The 21,977-nt window shown below is 32.6% G+C and overlaps 1 protein-coding gene across 4 annotated transcripts in view; it reads right to left on the bottom strand.

The window, feature by feature from the left end:
* The window catches only part of DACH2 (dachshund family transcription factor 2), a 639,710-nt gene that overhangs the window by 480,900 nt on the left and 136,833 nt on the right, over positions 1 to 21,977 (bottom strand). For 3 of the 4 annotated variants that reach the window (XM_082447406.1, XM_082447404.1, XM_082447403.1), the window contains exon 2: positions 4,829 to 4,867. The exons of the other annotated variant lie outside the window; for it this stretch is intronic. In XM_082447406.1, the coding sequence (XP_082303532.1) occupies positions 4,829 to 4,867 (39 nt within the window). The remainder of the gene's footprint in view (positions 1 to 4,828; positions 4,868 to 21,977) is intronic. 4 annotated transcript variants of the gene reach the window in all.

Genomic DNA, 21,977 nt, shown 5'->3' with positions numbered 1-21,977 from the left:
CTGACTCGTTTTCCAGAGCTCTTCCTGTTATACCACAATATCTCATCAAATGAGGCTTTATGGGAAAGTGCTTTGAAACCTGGAAAATACTTTACAAATTTTACATAGTATCCTTATGCTTATCTGAACTGCATATATTTTTAAACGAAAAATAATGACACAAATATATAGTATCAGTAAACATTGTTATGTACACTGTGATCAGAATCAACGTTTCGTCTGTAGTGTATAATCATGAAAGAATCAATGAAAAAGAATTATTGTTTTCTTCAAAGAAATTTTTGTTTAAAATACCTACTACATTTTCAAGAATCTTGGGAAATAAGAGCTCTCGTAAAATGCTAGTGGGAGGGTAAATCAGAACAGCTTTAGAGAGCAATTTGGCAGTAACTATTAAGTTGAAGGTGTGCATAGCCCACAGCTCAACAATTTCACTTCTGGCTTATACACCAGAGAAATTTTCCCACAGAGGCACAAGAAAACATGATGCCCATTACAACAAAAATTAGAAACAACCTAAGTGTTCATCAATACAGTAAAAAATAATCAAACTGTGGTATACTCATAGAATGAAAGAGTATAGTGGACAATTTTTAAAAATGAACTAGATCTACGTGTATCAATGCAGATAAATCTCAAAAACATAATGCAAAAACACCAATTACAAAATGATACTATAATACCAAACCATTTAGGTACATTTTAAAAACACAAAAATCAATGCTGCATATTATTTACATATAAATACACATAAAATTTAAAAACATAGCAATGATACACACCAATTTTAAAGCAGTGGTTACTTCCAATGAAGGGTGAAGTATAATAGAAAGAATATTAGTGTTAATCATATCACTAATGCTTTACAGAAACATCTGTATCTGTAATTTTTTCAATTGAGCTCTGAATCAAATGTAGCAAAATGTAGACCTGATTATTGGTCCACAGGTATCTCTCATTATTTCTGCTCTTTCTATTTGAACTATTTTATAATTAATGTTGCTAACTTTACACACTACCAAAGTGATGTTACCAAAGTTGATTTCAGAATAGAAATGTCATTTTTGATAAGTCAGAAAAAGTATATATATATATATATATATATATATATATATATATATATATATATATATATATACATATAATGTATATGTATATATATAAATGTAATGAAATTAGGTGTTTTGGTAATTAGTCTGATTCCAGTTGTCAGGTTGTAAAATATATTGATCCAAAGTGTATGAGCTTTGAAATCAAATGGCCTTGATTCAAATGCTGGCTCTGGTATTTGTAGGCTGTGTGGCCTTAGATAAATCACTTAACTTTCTCTGTACCTCAGTGTCATCATCTGTAAAACAAGAATCACAATAATAGCACCTGCCTTATAGGGCTGTTATGATGATTAAATGAACTAATACATGGAAAACACCAGGGATATCATGTTCGAAAAATGTTAGATATTATAAAAAGCACTAGTTCATCAAAATGTATCCTGAATAACCTTATTTATATGTGTACATTGTTCAAATGCATCAAAAAGTCACTTATTTCTTAGATTCTGTATCTTTCAGGACTAGCCAATTAACTAAGAATCTCCACTTGTTGGCGTTTTTAAGGAATGGTTTTAATTAATTAATACATTTAAACGTAGTTCATCCCTATCACACAACAGATTACCTGTGGTCAAAACTATCTGATGATCTAGAAAGGGTACCACTGTCCACCCAAATTTTATTTAAGTAAAACATCAGCTATTTTGCACATTGTCATATGTGTTGACCAGTTGTCCAACAATTTATCATCTTTCATATGTTTTTGTGTTAAATCTGCAAGTAGAATAATATGTCAACAAATGAGGGGTGGGTTTTTTTTAGTTAATTTAGTATTTGAGATTGTGAATTCTTTTCTTTCTCTTTCTGTTTTACTTTTCTCTTTTTTTTAAGTCCTCTGATAAACGTTTCTCAACAAAAATGACAATATTAACTTACCATCCTGACTAAGGATTTGTGGTACAGATCATAGGGGTCATTAAAGCAGGTTTAGCAGTGGGTTTTTTTTTTTTTCTGGTTTTCTTTTTTTTCCTAGAGAGGTTGGAATTTAATTGTTTCCTTTTTAGACAAATATTCTTTTGGATTGCCAGTGATGAAAGGGGCATACAGATGTCAAAAGCACTGTAGCATAGTGGGATTATGTGCTAAGGTCCAGGGCAGGACAGACAAACAATCAAAGTCTCAGATCAGTCAAACAGTTACCTCAATAAAATCTCAAATGACCAGCTTTTGTTTTATCTTTGCCAATGCCTATCAAAAGTTCAAATGAAGTTTTGTTGTGCTAACTACTTACATTTCTTTTATTTCTTACTTTAACCATTTGTAAAAACAAAGGAATTTCACCAGATAAAATAGGGAATTTGTTTAAAGGCAAGCCAATTTAAAATAAAACAACACATGCTATATACATGGCTTTCTTCCTATTAAAGCACCATAAATTGGTCTTTAAATAGTAGCCTTAATGACATTATATGACAGAGCCTAACTTAAATATTCTCTTTTGGACATAGAAGAAATTATCTTTCATACTGCATTGCACTGATAAATATGAAAATGAAAAATTCATAATTTTATCTTAGCTTTCAAACCACATTAAGGGAAAAATATCTTGGCTATTTCCATGTAGTAAGAAAAAAATCACAAAGTGCATAACCACCATTTTGAGTATCAGGAGAATTATTTACAAGCACTCCACTTATTATTTATTTACTTTACTTGAATTTTCCATCATCAAGATCTTTGAGTGCATTTATAACGTACTGTGATTTTCTAAACCGCAGTACCTAGAGGACTTAAGTTTAAAGCAGAGGTCGCAAACTGATAGCCCATGGGCTAGATCCAGACCACAGATGGGTTTTGCTTTGCCTGCATAGTGTTGCTTTTTATTGAGTTAGTTACCAACATTTAAGAATTGGAAAATTTCATATAAAAATCTGGATTCCCAGTTTCTCTTAAAAAGTCAAATCTTAACAACAGTGGGCCTGCATTCCCACCTGGTAGCAATCAGCTGAGCTGAGTAATAGCTGCCACCTTTGGAAAGAATATATGCTCTCTAGGTCACCATAGTCCCCACCACTCCCTATTGCTTATGGCCTTTCATTTATGCTACCACCCTTGTCTCAGTAGGCATTAGAGTTTGCAACTCTCCTGTTTCTCTGTAGTTTATTTGAGTGTCAGCACACATACTTTCAAAAACATTTCAGTTTTTCTCAGATCTCAGATTACAGTTAGTGTAAAAACTCATTACATATACATATATATATATATATATATATATATACATATGTAATGTGTGTTCTGATTAATCTAGAAATAAATCTATACAGTTATAAACTACTGTTATGCTTAATTAAAAACAAGAAGTTGACATTCATTTACATATCATTTTACTAAAAAAAAGTCTATTTCAATGCCTGAATTCAATTGCATTTGTATAAAATCAAAACACTTACTTTCAATATCCCAAACCTAATCTCAAAACTCAATCCACTTAAACTTTTTTCAGTTAAAATCATTCATTAATGAAATCTAGTGGGTTCTAGTCTCCGTCAGCATTGAAGTCACAGTTTAAAAATAAGTTTAGCACTTAAGGAGGCACATCCACTGCTTCAGGTCACGTGGGTATTATTTAGTGTGCATGATAAATATTTAAGAGTAATATTTAGTACAGAAAATGCCCCAGATATTAGAAACACCACCATGATGATTTTCATTTTCTATGTTGAAAACCCAGGATAAATCACATGGTGTGGTCCCCATCTCTCTAACAACCCTATGACATTTTTCTTGTAGAAAAATACAGATAAAACATGCATCATGAGCAGCCCTGAAGGAAGGGGGTAAAGTCACCATAGGGTGATTTAACCTGAGAAGGGTGTGTGGCAGTCAATATCAAACTGTACTTTAGAATCATGGGTTGCCCTCCTTCTCCCTTGCATCTCTGAGTTAACTGCCCATTCTTTGTTCCCATTACAACCGAAAAGGTATGAAGTCTGGAGCAATATCGTGTCTCTGATTGCAATTTAACTGAAATTGTCATAGATATTTTAGGAAGTTTCAAGCATAAATCTTAGAGTTCCATATATTTTTAAAATGTATTTTTAGAGAAAAAATAATTTCAAATATTTTAGAACTAGTAGCATGCCTACAATATATATCTGTGCTTAATGCTTAGAAAGATTCCAGAAGATTAGAAGGCCTGGGTTTTTTTTTTTTTTTTGCCATTATTGCTGTAGCACACTTAATAGCCTGTGCTGCCCTGCAAAAGTGAATGTACCTTCCTAAGCATTTCAGAGCCATGGGGCAGGTGAATTACTTTCCCATTATTTTACATAGATGTCATGATTTTTATGTCAGTGGCCCTTACTCAGCCCCCATCAACTTTGCAGCCTTTCTCTAGCTTCTGCTTTAGTTCCCAGGGAAGGAGTTGCTCTCTGTGGCTGGAAGTCATCTCCCAACTACGCGTTCCTGGGATTCACTCCCAGTTAATACATATGAATGATCACTAACTGGCAATAGTGAAACCGTGAAGACCCCAATTAACTAGAACCCTCAAATGGATAGACAGGTTCTAATTAGCTATTTGGATTTCATTTTTCTTATTATTAACTAAAGATTAAGCAAGATTCAATGTTTGCTGCTGAAAATTTTAAATGGCTCTACTTTCCTACCTTAGTAAGTATAGCACAGGGAATAAAATTACTGAAGTTGGGCTGAATCTGTACAAGCTCCAGGACATTCCCAGGAAGTTGATTTTTAAAAAATAAATACATAAATACCTGTTAACAGCTTGTTTTCTTGTCATTTGCCTCTTCCTTCTAAAAGGAGAGTGTAGCAAAAAATAAATAAATAAAACTGGTTAATTGAGAGTTCTGGTTAGTAGCTTCCAATTAATCAAGGCTTTATTATATTTCACAAAAAATCTTCTTAAATTCTGCAGAAATTTTAGATAGGTTACACACAATGAAACACCAGCAGGGAAGAGCACAAAGAAGGTAGGAAAGCCTGAATTGCTATTAGATAGTGTTTTAAATATATGAATAATGTTATTACATTTCTGGTCTAATCCCCATTGAGTAAAGAATAATGTGAAATGTCATGTGGTTTAGGGCTTTTCTATACATGAAGGCAAGGAAATATGGTTGTAAATTTCTGTTGAAGAAAATGGCCTCGGGTCGTAACAATTCCAAAAAAAGATTCAGCAATATTGTGTCTTTCCCCTTTCTCTCAAGAGCCTTCCTTCCCATCCCATTGGGTATTCCAACACTTTTTAGGGAACAAAAATCCCTTCTAGTTTTTTTCTCATTTTTATTCGGCCAACAGGATGATGAAAGTAAGCCAATATCAATGTTATGCCTTAATTTCCTAAATATGGAGCCATTAATCACACAGCTCACTATATACTGATTTCTGAAGCAATACTGAACTATCTTACATCTTCTCCAAAAGGGTTACACATGCACACACACACACTCAGACACAAACACACATACACAGTCATACACACATCTGCACAAAATAAGTTAAACACATACAAAAGAGATCAATAAAAAACCCACATAATTATCTTAGTTAACAAAACAACCATTCTTTCCAGTAGTATAGTATTTCCCAGTGTTCCTAAACCCTTTAATAAAGAACAATGAAATTTAAAATGACAAGATACAAAAAAAATATTAGTAGTGTAATTTGGCTATTCTGAGCCTTATTGCACTTCTTAGTAGTATAGAAACAGGAACCTCCTTCTAATGTCCACTACAAATATATATGGTTAGCTCATCACCCCCTTCATAATCTCTTCTTCTAATAGCTTTTTTGTTAAAAGACTCCTTTCAGGTGTTTGTTTGTTTTTGAAAGGCAACTGCTTCCCTGCTTAAAGGCCTATGGAAACATTTTTTAAAAAACCCACAGATGCAAACATGTATCTGGGGTTGCGGGGGAAAGGAGGTGGCAGTGAAGGAAGGTGAGCATTTTTTCACCTACTCTTGTGTTCTGTCACTTGATTGTCAGAACTATTTGATTTTGCTTTATAATTCACTCACACAACCTGTTTTGAAATTACATTTTCTTAAAGTAGAATATAGTCATACATACCAAGTTAATGATAATGCATACTTCCTTAATCCAATGGGCTTTATATTGGAGGACTTTTTCCCTTTTACCAGAGATCCTCCTTTTTTAACTATAAAATTTCCTGAAGACAACAGAACATTTTTGACTGTCACCATATGTACATAATTATACTAAGTTAAAAAATAATTTAAATCTTCTATAGCTTGAGCTTCATAGATTATTTAAGCATAGATTTTGAAATTACCAAATACTGAAACATTCTTGTTAGAATTATACAATAAATATATAAACATCCATGAGTTAACTGTCCTTATATTAAGGATCTTAAAATTTCTTAGAAAATTAGGAGTTTACCTTGACTTTTGAAAATTTCTCATTTGTCTTGTCAAATGTGAGAATGCATTTTACAATACTGCCTAACACTAGCTATAATTCTAGGACTTTAGGGACCACAAGTTAAATACATATACTTTATTTTTGACATTCAAAATAAAACGTGACTTCTATATTTCTGAATTTGTTCAGAAGCAGTATCGTTCAATCAGAGTAGTAACCATATATTTAAAATACCAAAAGATCAATAAAATGTTTCCTATGCTTTGATATATGTAAAATGATTGTACACCTCAAAAATACACAAATTTGATTTGCCAGTTACCTCGATAAAGCTGGAAAAACGTCTCAGGCTTTTAAATGGGAATCACCTGTTAACCTGGCATATATGACCATACTTTGGGGACTACTAAATTAGGCTTTAGCTGTTCCTCATACAGATAAGATCTTTTAGTCATGTAATGTATTTTCCTGGCCCAATACAATAAACAAAATGTTGATTTGGGAACAAATATGATAAGTAAATAGGACATAAGTCAAGCAATGCCCTGCCCCTACCCCTAACTTCATCTGTAGGGGATAAATGATCAGTAAATACGTGTTGGTAAAATTTTTTTAGTTTCTCTCTGGAGACATGATTAAATCATGTTAACTTTTGCATTTCCAGTGTCGGAGGTTTTGGGGAGCTTCCCTCACTCTTAACTAATAATTTTATTCATTTTATATGTCAACTCTTGCTCCACAGCAGCTTTTATAAACCTGTTTAATCTCTTTAGAGATCCTGGAAATTCTTTGACAAGAATGTATGTCAAAAGAAAAAGGAACTGAAAGAGGCCTGGATATTTTAGGCTTATTTAAGTTTCCAGAGGGTATCCAAACAACCTCTTGATCACTTAAGTCTCTAAAGTCATGATCTTCCGATTCAAGAACCTGAAAAATAAAACTATTTTCCTCCTTTCAGAAATTTATTTTTCCTAGAACTATTTGAGAATAACAAAAACCTTGGTCATACTAAATATGTTTCTTCTGAAATACTTTGGTGCATAAGCTTGACTCTTTAAATGTCAGTGTGATTTAAAGTCACAGTATAAAGGAAAAAAAAAAGGGAAAATTACATACGGGATGGGTTGATAGTAAAGATAAATGAGCTTACAGCATTTTAAAATTTTTGTTCGTAAGAAGGGGGTTTCAATACATATATATTATAAATATCAGTCACATAAATTAACTTTAATTATTAGATAACCTATCTGAAATCATTTCTACTGTATAAAGTCTTAACATTAAAATCCTTCAAAACCTTCATAAATTTTAAATTATTTATTGTTGTGGCATATTTGTTCACAATATTTCTGTTGGAAATTTTTCTCCTTGTTTGTAGGTTTGGCTAAAGACACCATGAGTGACCCTTTGAATCTTGTCCTTTGATCCATATGGGAGTTCTAGCCAGCCTTTTGTAAGGGAATTTTTAAACCCTGTTACACTAGTTATATTTCATGTCTTCCAGTTGATGATTATGTTTTTCTATAGTATGTTCAGAATGGCTCAGAGAAAACACTAAGGAAATGTTCTAGAAGCCAAACCAAACATTTATGGTAGATGTACATTAAAGCCCCTGAGACATTGGATGCAAACACTGCTTTATCAGCTTTTAGTTAACTTTGGTTTTGATGGTTTGATAACACACTGAGATGATAGTAAATTGGCCTACTTCTAAATTGTATGCTGCCTGTGGAGAGAACTTTGTCGCAGCCTCCAACTGTAAATTGCTGATTAAGATGGTGTTTCCTTCATAGCATTTATAGTAATGTGTAAATATTTTATTTATTTACATGTCTTAGATCTATTTTCCTTTTGAAATGCAATCTCCATTGAAGAATGAGTTTAGGTTTCTTGTTCACAGACTAGGCACTCAGTAAAAATTTGTCAATGAACTGAACATTGGCCATGTGAAGGGACAATTTACTCATTTAAATCCATCACTGTATAGAGTCTTCAAGCTTATTCTAATAAAATATATATTAAGAACCTATTTCTTCTATGCTACACTGATTTACATCATTGATGATGGGGCTTAATTTATATAAGGATAGCTGGGGTGTTTTAGAATGAGTGAACTTTCACTGAGTAGGTAAAGTTGATCAGAAATATCATGAGCCCAAATTTAGTTGATGGCATCAAATATTCTGAATTATTGATGGGTGAAAAGTATAGAGTCATTATAAAGTTATTCAAGAGAGAAAGAATATTCTAAAATTTATTTTAATTATACCTTAATTTTTTCTAACATTTGGCTTATTTGTTTAGTGAAGCTTAAATTCGATGTGAAACACTAACAGTTCTGTAAACAGAACTCAGCTAAGCTGTTTCTAACAAAATGAGTTCATTTGCCAGTTGATCATTCTGGTAATCCTATCTGGTTTAGTCTAGCTGCAGATGAAGACAATCAAGCAGGGTCAGAGCAAAGGAATCTCGGCCTGGACATGCTCTCAATGTAATACTAAGAGGTGGGAGTGGGAATGAAGAAGATTACTTATTTCAAACTCTGTTAAATTCCTTACATTCATCCCTTGATTTAATCTCTGACAAGGACCACTCTACCACCATTAAATAAGATAAGATAAAATAGGATAAGATAAAATAAAATAAAAAGCATGTTCCTCACCAATTAAGACATCAGAGGCAGATACTTAACATTACAATTGATTACCTTTTGATGTAGCTCCTTTTTGTATCCAAAATCTCATGTTAAATAATAAGACCTTATTGTTACATAGTTTTACAGTTAACAGAGCATTTTTCTCATCATTAACTAAAGGAGTAAAACTACTCTGTGTGCAAAAGTGGATTTGAAACACTTTCCCACTTTTATATATGTAGAAACTGAGACTGAAGGGTTTTTAATTTGATTCAGTGTTCTTCCACTTCCTGTTGTTGACAATATTTACCTATCTGAATATGAATGAAATACCCCTTTTTCTTGATACTTTTTTTGCTTGATCACTTTCATGATATGTAAAGGACCAACTTCTTTAAGGGTTAAGGGAAGCTCTTCAAACATACTTATAATTGATATCTAACAGTTTTCGTACTGATCCCACAGAGGCCACATTTATCTCCTTACTCTATGATAGCACTTTCTTAGTTCAATATTTATCTACAAATACTTACTGATCATCAACTATGCACAAAAGCCTCTTTGCTATAGGCTATGGAGAATACAAAGATCTTCAAGCATGGTCCCTGATATCAAGAATATTACAATCTGAAACGAGAGACATATCATAGTCACAAATTGTTACATTGAAAGTCTGTGAGTGATAAATGCCACATGATTTCCTGGTGTAGAGTAGGCATTCAAAAATATCAGATGAATGAAAGTTGAATGCATGGTGATATAAACTAATAGCTATAAGAATTTAGTTGAAGCATCACTTATACCTAGAGTGGTAAGTGAAGTCATTATGAAAGAGATGACGTTTGATTGGGGCCTAGAGGAATAGATAGGTTTTGGAAAACAAAGAAAGAGGATAACAATGCTTTAGGAAGTTGAAACTGACAGGATGGGCAGAATGAATTGCTACAAGAGTGTCTGGAGGTGAGATCAGGCAGAAGATTACTGCAATGTCCTTGGCATGAGATAACCAGGTAGATAGAGATGAGAATAAAAAGGAATGGACATGTGCAACAGAGAGTCTAAAGCTAGCATTAATATGACTGAAAGCTTAAATTAACATGGAAACAAAGTATAGAATGGAACAAAGGAGAACTCTGAGCTTATGACTGATTCCATGAAAATTGATTTTCCAAGTTCCATGAAACCAAGTTATAAATGAATTTTCAAACAACCTATTCTGTAAGCAATAGTGTCAACAGAAAGAACACTGAACAAGACATAAGGAGACTTGGGTATTAGTATCAACGATGCAACTGGCTGTGTGACCATGAGCAAATGACTTCCCTTTTCTAGATCCCAGTATCCTTATTTGTAAAACCAAGGTTGGATAAATTGACCTCTCTGGCCTATCATAGCTCAAATACTCTATGGTTCTCTGATTTCCGAGTTGCCAACAACCTGCCTAAAATACAGGTAGATTAAATTAAAATTTCTCTGAGAAATTAGTAGCTATTGCAACTTAGTTGCCACTCCTGAGACATACTTTTTCTTGATTCATAAGTAGTTATCGCAATGTCTGTCAGTGGTATTCAGCTAAGGGGCATATCCTTTCTATGTTTCAGGAAAGTACTGCATGAAAATTCTTCAGACATTTTACCTCACAAGGGAAATCAGTAGAGCATTGTTCTGTTTGCATGCTACAGAAAAACTGACTTGAAAACCTGAGAAGTATAGAAGCAAGTTTCACTTCTATTGAAATTTATACGTCTCTATCTATACGTATATTGAAGTGAGTTTATTTTCAATTAAATCTTCTTCAACCTTTGCACTTTAAAGGTTACAGAAATTCAGGGTTCTATCCTGTCTTCACAGTTAATACCTGGTAGTTCTAAGGTCAATCTAATTCCCTTTTTCAAATGCTACATCTTTTTTAAAAATATGGTAACCAGAACTAAACATAACATTCTAAGTGGGGTTATAAGAATGTTGTAATCTCATCATCTATCCTGTAGAATTTTAGGTCTTTCCTATAACCCTGCATGCAGGTAAAAATAAGCTGTCATTCATCAAGAAAGTCACTGTTATTTTCATTTCTCCTTTAGGCAGTTAGTTTTGTTTGTTTTTTTTAAATTTTTTTTTATTATGCAACATTTGAGAATATATGGAATTAGAAATAATAGTTTAACAGACCCTAGGTACTCCTCACCCAGCCTCAACATCAACATTGGCCAAATTTATCTATACCTCTTCTACCTTGATTATTTAGGCAGTTAGTTTTATCTGGTACTTCCTCATTGGAAAATTCCTAGAAACAGAAAATGAAAGACATAGTTTGCCTAACAGTTACACAGAGAAAAACACACCACTCCCACTGACTGCTGTCTACCATCCCACTTCCTCCTCCTATGATAAAAGTGAAAAGACATAACAGTATGTACATTTTCATCTATTTATTGATATGTTCAACATTAACTAACCCCATCAGTATCTGCTGGTTTTATCATTTAAAATGCAAACAACTAAAAACAAGAACCATAACTAATGGATATCTCCTTGTAGTGTCTAACAATAAGACCATGTACACAAAGCCTCTAAGACAAAGTGGTGAAAACGAACATTTAAAAGGACTGTGAAACTTTCTGTCCCTCTGCTCTGAATAAGTTCCCCTATTCCTTTCTAATAGCAAAATGAGGTCAAATAATATGCTGATCTTAACATTAACCCTGGTTGCCTCTTTTTTTTTGCATTTTTTAAACACATAAACTAACAATGGTTCCTTCTCCTCTGCTCACATAGCACTTTGTGCTTGCCTGTGTTATAGCACTCAGTCATATGTGTGTCTCTCTCACTACGCTGTGATTCTTTGAGAACAACAAAACCTAACTACTTAACACCCCCTTGATAACAAAATCAGCTCTAACATTATAAAACATGATTAAAGTCTTTAGAAGACACATGTTTGATAAAAAGTATTTGAGGTGATGGTATTTATTTCAAATGTAAATGTCAAGAGCAAGCTCATTTTTCCAGGTCTTACATCAAATCTTTGATGCAATGAAATATTGCTTTTTAATGGAAATTTAAAATTAATCTTTATTTCTTTATTATGTTCATTATTCCCCAGATTTTTATGTATACTACTAAAATCTTTATGAGCATAGTTTGAATTTTTTACATTATCTGATCTTAATACTTTTTATCTTGTTGCAATGCCATGAATTATGAATTATGAATTACAGAAAATTTCCTCCAACTGAAATTTCCTTCCCTAAGTATTATTGTTGTAGTCCTTCCACACATTCCAGAGTTAGTTTTCTGTTGCCTCAAAAGTGTTCTGTATCATCTCACTCAGGTTTTTTTAATACAAGTTTTTGCCTTTATCACTTGATCCCAATAAAATAAAATAATTATTTCTCCTTGGTGAAAATCAATATTCTGATACTGTCTTGTATTTTAGGTGTCAATTTTAACATTTTAGCAAAATCAAACAGGCCCACCAATAAGTCTTCAAACAAAATTTCCAATATATGGATATCTAGGAAGCTTATTCAAATATACATCTCTTAGCTAAATTCACACCAAGGGTTATGATTAGCTCTAAATGAATACCTATGAAGGCTGTTAGCTATTTCACTACCTAATATTTTCTTTTGCTTATTCTCTTTGTTTAAGTGACTAAGTGGGGTTTTTCTCTCCTTTTCAGAAGTTGTCTGTATTAGTCCTTTTGTATATTTACCCTTTTCACTTTATAAATTACTAGAGGTTACTCCCATAACTGTCTTCTCAAATAATGCATAAGCATCTTCTTTATTCATACATAGCTATGTGTATACTACATCTGTTAGAAGATATGCCCCCTTAAGTCTAAAACTTCACCAGCCATGCATTTTTTTTTCTAAAAGTTTATCAGCAGTACTGTCACAGGTAATTGGAGGTAACTCTTCCCAACACTTTTTCTCTCTCTCGATTCAAACAAAATTTTAAAAGAATGAAAGAAAAGAACAATGAAAGAATGAATGAAAGAAAAGGACTCTACCGTTCTGTTAGTCATATGAATATGAATCATTGTTAATAGAAATGATTCAATACTCCCCAGCATGTGTCATGCGTCTTTTCCACCCATCACATCATGCTTCACCTAGTGTTTCTATAGTCACCCCTTGTTTAGGACTCCTTAGTACTGCATTCTTTCTCTTCCACACTGTAGAAAGTGTAGCAATCTTCACACTGAAAATCAAGAGATTTCAGACTGCCTCCTCATCTCTCCAGGGCAACTAGGTCTTCCCTTTTTTTCTTCTAACCAATGTAGCAATCCTACATGAGATCTTTAGTCCTTTACTCTGCTTACTTGTAAGGCCCTTGGTCTTATAGTGATCACATCCTGAAGAATGTCTTTGTATCTGTGACTGTTTCCCCCTAAAAATCACATCGTGGCAATAAAAGACCACGCAGTTATTTTTGAAGGTGTATTCCTAGTAGGAAAAAATACATTTTTTGCCATGCTCACAAATAGCATGCCCTTCTTACCTCACACTCGCCACTTACCCATTACAATCTGCAGCAAACAAAAATTTTACAAATCAATAGCAATGTCACAATATAAGCATACAGGTCTTAAATTCTTCACACACAATTTACAGAGCATTTAGAAATGGGAGAAAAACTCAGAGGTGTTCAAAGTCTTGCCTTTCTTTTAAAAACATCATTTTCTTTAAAGGCTTTTAATAGGAAAGAAACTAATGTCCTATTTTAATAGTCTTTGAGTACTAAAATCAAAAAGTAAAATAAAAACCATGTGCAACACAAGGATAAATGATTTTTCAATTGTAGGAGACAAAATTCATTTGTAAGTAACAACAGCCTGCTAATCAAATAGCCTTTTATATCCTTTAAATACTATTGTGGTTCAAACATTTCATCTGCTGAACATAGTATGTGTGTAGAATGTAAACCTACATATAAACATGTATGTGGTCCATCCAGAGAAATGAAATCTTAATACTAGACCACATGATTTTTCTGAACTATTTTTCAGGGGAAAAGATAATTTTATAATTAACTGTCATCATTAAAATTCCAATTTTGGTCTCTTGCCAAAAGGAAAAAAAAGACTAGTGAAAGCAATCATGTATATTTTCAATTAAGTAGAAGCAAGCTGTCTTCATAGAAGACTTCTGAAAATCAGTTATAATACAGTTTTGACAACTTCTCAAATGTTAGGGTTAAGTTGTGGTTAGGCAAGGGCCATTGTCACAACATAGGGAAATTTACCTCACCACCCTGTCACATGACAATATCAACAGGATCCTTTACAAAAATATTTTAATGCTGACCATATCATATTTTAGTGAAAACTTTTAAAGGTTATGCAGTTGTAAACAGGATAATTATTAGACAGAAAATTTTCTTTGGAATCTATTTGAAGCACCAAGAATACCTTAACAAAGGAAAAATGAGGGCCCAAATCAATTACTTCTTCTTTAATTACTACCTTTTCAAAAAAAAAAAACAAACTTAAGAAAATCTAATTCCAAATAAAGCAGTTAAATTTGACTTTGAAACCCTAGATTATTTGATATAATTAAAGTATAATCTAAACATATATGTCTTATTAGAAAAACTTTATTAGGGAAATATTATGTTATTAAATAGGAATAAATTCCAAACAATCTGAATTTTTTGACAAATAGTTTTTTTCCTAGAACCAGTTTTTCTTTGGGTTGAAAATTGATCAGTGTCATATACTACATTCTGGCCTTATTTTCCTATATTTGAACTAGCCAAAAGTGCCAGAAAACTTAGAATTTAAGCACCAAGTCTCAAGCCTATGCCATCTCACCAAAGGATTTTTGCTTAATACTGATGAACTGCTCCTAAGCTAATACTATGATTTCTAGAATACAAGTATTATCACAATTAAATGTAAGACTCACTGCAATATAGTACTGAAAAATCATCTACTTAGCAACTGGCAAATCTACACTACTTCAGAGTCACTGTCTTTTCAAAGTTTAGTAAGTTGGTAACATGTTGGTGTTATAAGCACTTCTGTTTGCACAGGCTCTAGAAAAGGGAGAGGTTAAGTGTCTTAGAAAACATGAAAGTGTATGTTTTCCTTTTACGTGAAACAATTATTAGAATGAAGTGGGGGAATGTCAAGGAATTAAGACTTTTCTTTCCTTTGCAAATGAATTCCCCCAAGTTATCCGTATGTTGTATCGGTATATCTCTTACGAATATTTTTTTCGAAACAACCCTCCTTTTAAACTTCTTTATTTTATTTTTTTTTTAAACTTCTTTATTTTATTTACTATACCATCTTAAATTTGTTTTAATTTATTTTAAAAATGTTGGTTAAAATTCATCACTTTTACACTTTAGACTTTAGCCAATTTTTTAAAGTTCATTTTTTGGCTATCTGCATTTTTCTGTCAATTCTGTGTGTGTGTATACATATACATATATACACACCTATATATAATTTAATAACTTCCATTATTAAAATTAATGCCATAAAGATGCTCTCTTTCTCTGAATTTATACCTCACAGTATAACTGAGATCATGGACTTTAAATTTTACATTCATCTCTGCCCTGGGCCATAATGACTATGTAAACTCTCAATACCTTCTTATTTGAATATTTAAGTTTCTAGCATTGTTCTAGAGTATCTAGCACTGCTCTAAAGACTAACACTCATTAAACACACAATGAATATTTCCTTAATGAAAAGCAAGAATAATCCAAGAATTTTTCTGACAGTCTTAGCATGTTTTACTATAGGTATAATCATTTGGACGTATTACAGAGATTTACTAATATGGATCAGATGTTTGTTTACTCTTTCATAATTATTACAATTGTAACCATCAAGGTAACATCTGGTAAGTTAATTTTTGTATTTCTGAATTTTTAAATGAGTGGTGTTCTCTATTATTTTTTAAATGCTGCAAAAGAAATCCTTTTGAATCTGTCATATTTAACTCAATACTTAAAGGAGAAAAATAGATATAATTTATTCTGTATTCTTTTCAACTTCATTTTCATGTCAAAATATTCATCATTCTGTCATATGATACAAGTTGAGCACTATGTTTAGAATATTTTATAAAAATGAGCAGTTTATTAAATGTATATCTTTTTGTGATAGTGCAAATATGCTTGCATCTACTGAATAAAAAACTATAAAGTCTTAGTACACCAATTTGCAAGGTATCTTGACACCTTCCAAATAAAGCCCTTCTTTAAACACTATACTTAATTATGAAATAATTTTATTTTGCAGAGAGAAAAAGTGTTAACAAAATGAATAATAATCTTGCTATGATTATACACACTGAAACACCATTAGATCTCTTGAAAGGGAGATCCTGTCATAAAATATCAAGAAAGCCATTGGACTTCTCTTTTTGAAACACTGGAATCAAATAATGGAATAAAAATTATTCAACTGAAAAAAAAAACATATATAAACTGAAAAATGTATCATTTCAATAACCACCATCCTTAGATATCAATCACATTTTTAAAAATTATAATATTAAGTAATATTCACAATTTGCCTCTGGTGACCTTAAACACTCCAATTAAAACAACGATTCACTTTGTTATAAAGCAGAAACTAACACACCATTGTAAAGCAATTATACTCCAATAAAAACATTAAAAAAACAACAACAAAGACAAAAAGAGAGACAGTAGGTCTACATACAAAATAATAAAATTATGCACAATATTACAAATTATATATTGTTGCTGAAAAATGCTTAAAACGCAGGTACATTTTAAAGAGTTGTTCAAATTTTAGCAAATTGCCAGATGGGGCAGAAAAAAAGACAAGCTGTTCTTTCATTTCCAAAAGATTATTTCAGGTTTTATATGTGTTTTGACTTAATAACGTTGTAATAATGGGTTTTTCAAGGGTCCCTCAGAATAATAAAGTGTATACCATAACTCAAAATATGCTCATCAATAACAATGCACATTCTGGATCATCATTCAAAGATAAATATTAAGGTACCAGTAAAATATTATTTAACATGTAAGTTTTGCTTCTTTTAATGCCATTAGGGTAAAAGTGTTTTTTGAATAAGTTATTTATTGGTCATATAACTGTGTTCAAATTTTTTGTTTTGGAAATCATTTAGCATTGGCTTGTTAAAGTTTTTCATTACCAAAAAGATAAAAAGAGATTCAGTCTCTTCTTAGGAAAGAATAGGAGGGAGATGCACCCAAATCAAAAGTAATGTACATTAGCTGCAGGCCTTTGGAAGAATAACAATCACATAAACACTACTGAACTATTAAACAATAGGGTGAAAATATGCATTTTGTTGATACTATAAAATGTAAAGGTGTGCTTTTTCCTTAAACCTTTATAGGGTCCTCAAGAATGAAAAATTTGTTGATCTTATTTTCCTGGGGAAAAAACAGAAAATGGTATTAGTAAGAAATGTCCATTCTAATACATGTGCTTGGATGTGTGTGTGTGTGTTTCACTCTTATCCTCCATCTATCACTCCTCCAGTGTTTTATATAAAGATGCCAACAGAACGGAAGCTTGAAGTAGAGGGGGAAATATCCTTGGGAACGAGATCATTCTGCAGGGTAGTAGTGATCGTGATATAGAAACATCTGATTCTACGTTATTATCCTACAAATGCTTATAGTGCCTAAAGGAACAGAAGACATATAGATATGTAACATATTGGATACCATTATATGGATGCTATATAAACAATGAATATTTAATTAGAGGAAACAATCTTAGAGAAACCACAAATCTAAAATGAACAGATGAATCAAATGTGCAGGAGGAATCATTCTAGTCAGCTGAAAACAGAATTTAACACTTTCTCACCTTGCTCTTAGTCTTCTACGTTACCATACAAGTTTATGATTCCTTTCCCTGCCGTAACGATATTAGAAAATCTTGTGTTCTAGGATAATGCAAGATGTCACAAATTATGGAGGGTGGATATTTTTAATGTATAATAAAATATAGCTCAGCCCACAGGTGACATTTCCATATGAAACTTGTATTGCAATATATTTCATCCTAATTCTTCATTTGGCCTTGAATTTTATTTTTCAGGTTGATAATAGCATTTATATTCAGCATCAGAACCAACATTAATTAATCTTAATTGTAATAAAATTATCTGTAAGAACCTAGAGATATCCTTTTTAGTTAAACACACACAAGACAAAACATAATGGTCCTATTTATTCCTTTCTCTTGGGGCACATTCTTGACCAATATGTAACATCCATTAACATGTCTCACTTCCCACTGGCTATGCAACCTGGCTCTGTAACACTAGATCATCATTTTCAAATGTGATCTGAAAGTTTCAAAAATGTAAATTTCAATGATATTCTGCAGGCCTAGCTTCTTATCCAAGGAGCTGAAGGTTCCTCCAACCCCCATTAATCAGATTGTTACTAGGATATGTCAGCTATAGACTGATTAAAACTGGAATTCTATAGAAAGTGCATAAAATTTCAGTCTTAACAGCACGTTCATAGCATCCTTTCATCAGTCCTTTGCAAAATGGAGACTATATATTTTTTTCTTTTTGCAATCAAGAATAATCAAAGATGAGCTGAGAGGAAGAAAGAGCTCCTAATAGGGGCTTTTTCCCTACTCATTTTTGCTACCATGCTGCTGGGCATTCCTTCTGGCTGAGATTCTCAAGATGAGTCTGTTCCATAGTGTTTTCAGGAAGCCAAACAATAAGAGGTTAAAAAGAAGAGGATTATCAGTTAGCAGCAGAGTCAGAGGGGCTCTACAACAACTCCATAATTGCTACCCAGATCTGGAGTATGTGTGTGTGTGTGTGTGTGTGTGCGTGTGTGTGTGTATGTGTGTGTGTTTGAGAAGGCTCAGAGGGGATAATTTGGAAAACACACGTTTTTCTCAACTAAATCTACTCTGACTAGTACTGTAAACAAGTTTATTTAACCAGTGGAGAAAGTGATTGGAAGACACATACAAACTCAAAGAGCCCTAGCTAGTAATGCAGATTTTCTAAAGTGAATTATTTCTCTCTCTTACAACCTGGCTGAAAGATATAATTATTTCTTTGCTTAATTATTATTACTATTATCATTATTACTATTATTATTATATTAATTTTGGGTGTACAGCATTACACCCAGTTCAACATCTGCAAACACCACAGAGTGATCACCACAAGTCTAGTTATCATCCATGACCATACAGTTGACCCCCTTCAACCACCCCCAAACCCCCTTCCCCTCTGGTAACCACCAATCTGTTCTCTGTATTGATGCGTTTTTTTCATTTCTTGTTTGTTTTGTTTTAATATTCCACAAATGAGTGAAATCATATGTTATTTGTCTTTCTTCATTTGACTTATTTCACTTAGCAAAATACCCTAAAGGTCCATCCATGTTGTCACAAATGGCATGATTTCATCTTTTTTTATGGTTGAGTAGTATTCCATCATATATATATATATGTAATATATATATATATATTCCATCTTCTTTATCCATTCATCCATCAATGAGCACATAGGTTGCATCCATATCTTGGCAACTGTAAATAATGCTGCCATGAACACTGGGGTGCATGTATCTTTTCAAATTAGTGTTTCCATGTTCTTCAGATATATACCCAGAAGTGGAATAGCTGGGTCATTTGGTAGTTCTGGTCTTAATTTTTTGAGGTATTTACATACTGTTTTCCATAATGGCTGCACCAATTTACAGTCCCACCAACAGTGCACAACTGTTCCCTTTTCTCCATATCTTCTCCATCATTTGTCATTCCTTGTCTTTTCGATAATAGCCATTCTAACAGGTGTGAGGTGACATCTCGTGCTTCTGATTTGCATTTTACTAATAATTAGTGATGTTGAACGTCTCTTCATATGTCTGTTGGCCATTTGTATGTCTTCTTTGGAAAAGTGTCTATTGAGATATTCCTTGTCCATTTTTTAATTGTCTTGTTTTTTGTTGCTGAGTTGTATGAGTTCTTTATATATTTTGGATATTAACCCCTTGGATATATGATTTGCAAATACCTTCTATTCAGTAGATTGCATTTTCATTTTGATGAGACTTTCCTTGGCTGTACAGAAGCTTTTCAGTTTGCTGTAGTCCTATTTGTTTACCTTTGCTTTTGTTTCCCTTGCCTTTGAAGTCAAATTCACAAAAATATCTCTAAGATTGAAGTCAATGTGGTTACTACTTATATTTTCTTCTAAGAACTTTACGGTTTCAGGTCTTACATTCAAGTCTTTAATCCATTTTGAGTTCATTTTTGTGTATGTTGTAAAAGGGTGGCTTGTCCAGTTTTCCCAACACTATTTGTTTAAGTGACTGTCCTTCCTCCATTATATGTTCTTTGCTCCTGTGTCATAGATTAATTGTCCATATATGTGTGGGTTTATTTCTGGACTCCCATTCTGTTCCATTAATCTATCTGTCATTTTTTGTGCCAGTGCCATGCTGTTTTCATTACTGTAGCTTTGTAATATAGTTTGAAATCAGGGAGTGTGATACATCCAGCTTTGTTCTTATTTCTCAAGATTATTTTGGCTATTCAAGGTCTTCTGTGGTTTCATAAAAATATGAGGATTATTTGTTCTAGTTCTGGGAAATATGCCATTGACATTTTGATAGGGATTACATTATATCTGTAGATTTCTTCCAATCCATGAACACAGAGTTTCTTTCCATTTTTTGTCTCTTCTTCAATTCCTTCCATTAGGGTCATATAGTTTTTGGCATACAAGTCTTTCACCTCATGGTTAAACTTTTTCCTAGGTATTTCATTCTTTTTTGATGCAATTGCAAATGGGATTGTTTTCTTAATTTCTCTGAGAGTTTGTTATAAGTGTATAGAAATGCCACAGGCTTCTGTGATTTGATTTTCTATTCTGAAACCTTACTGAATTCATTCATTAGTTCTACCAGTCTTTTGGTGGAGTCTTTAGGGTTTTCTATATATAGTATCATGTCACCTGTAAGTAATGACAGTTTTACTTCTTCTTTTCTGATTTAAATGGTTTTATTTCTTTTTCTTGCCTAACTGCCATGGTTAGGACTTCTAATACTATGTCAAATAAAAGTGGCAAGAGTGGGCATCTTTCTCTTGTTCCTGATCTTAGAGGAAAACCTTTTAGCTTTTTGCCATTGAGTAAGATAAGGCCCTTATTATGTTGAGGCATGCTGCCTCTATGACCACTTTGTGGAGAGTTCTTATCAAATATGGGTGTTGAATTTTGTCAAAAGCTTTTTCTGCATCTATTGAGATTATTATATGATTTTTATCCTTCATTTTGTTAATCACACTAATTGATTTGCAGATGTTGAACCATACTTGCATTCCTGGAATAAATCCCACTTCATCGTGGTGTATGATCATTTTAATGTATTTTTGGATTTGGTTTGTTAGTATTTTGCTGAGGATTTTTGCATCTATGTTCATCAAGGATATTTGCCTGTAATTTTCTTTTTTTGTGGTCTCCTTGTCAGCTTTTGGTATCAGGGTAATGCTTCATAAAATGTGTTTGGAAGGTTTCTCTCCACTTCGATTTTTTGAAAGAGTTTGAGAAGGATAGGTATTAAATCTTCTTTGAATGGTTTGTAGAATTCACCAGTGAAGCTATCAGGTCCTTGGCTTTTGTTTGCTGGGAGCTTTTTGACTACTGTTTTAATCTCCTTATTAGTAATCAGTCTATTCAGATTTTCTATTTCTTCATGAACAGTCTTGGAAGATGATTGTATGTTTCTAGAAATTTATCTATTTCTTCTAGGTTGTCCAATTTGTTGGTAGAACTATTTCTATATAGAAATATTGGTATTAAGCAAATATTAGACTACACTTGAGTTTATTCAAATTATAATCTGAAACAAAATTCTGGAGGGGAGAA

Source organism: Balaenoptera physalus, assembly GCF_965194825.1.
Source record: "Balaenoptera physalus genome assembly, chromosome: X".
Lineage (NCBI taxonomy): Eukaryota > Metazoa > Chordata > Mammalia > Artiodactyla > Balaenopteridae > Balaenoptera > Balaenoptera physalus.
Note: the sequence above shows the minus strand (reverse complement) of the source record. Positions and strands in the feature narration are given on the sequence as shown.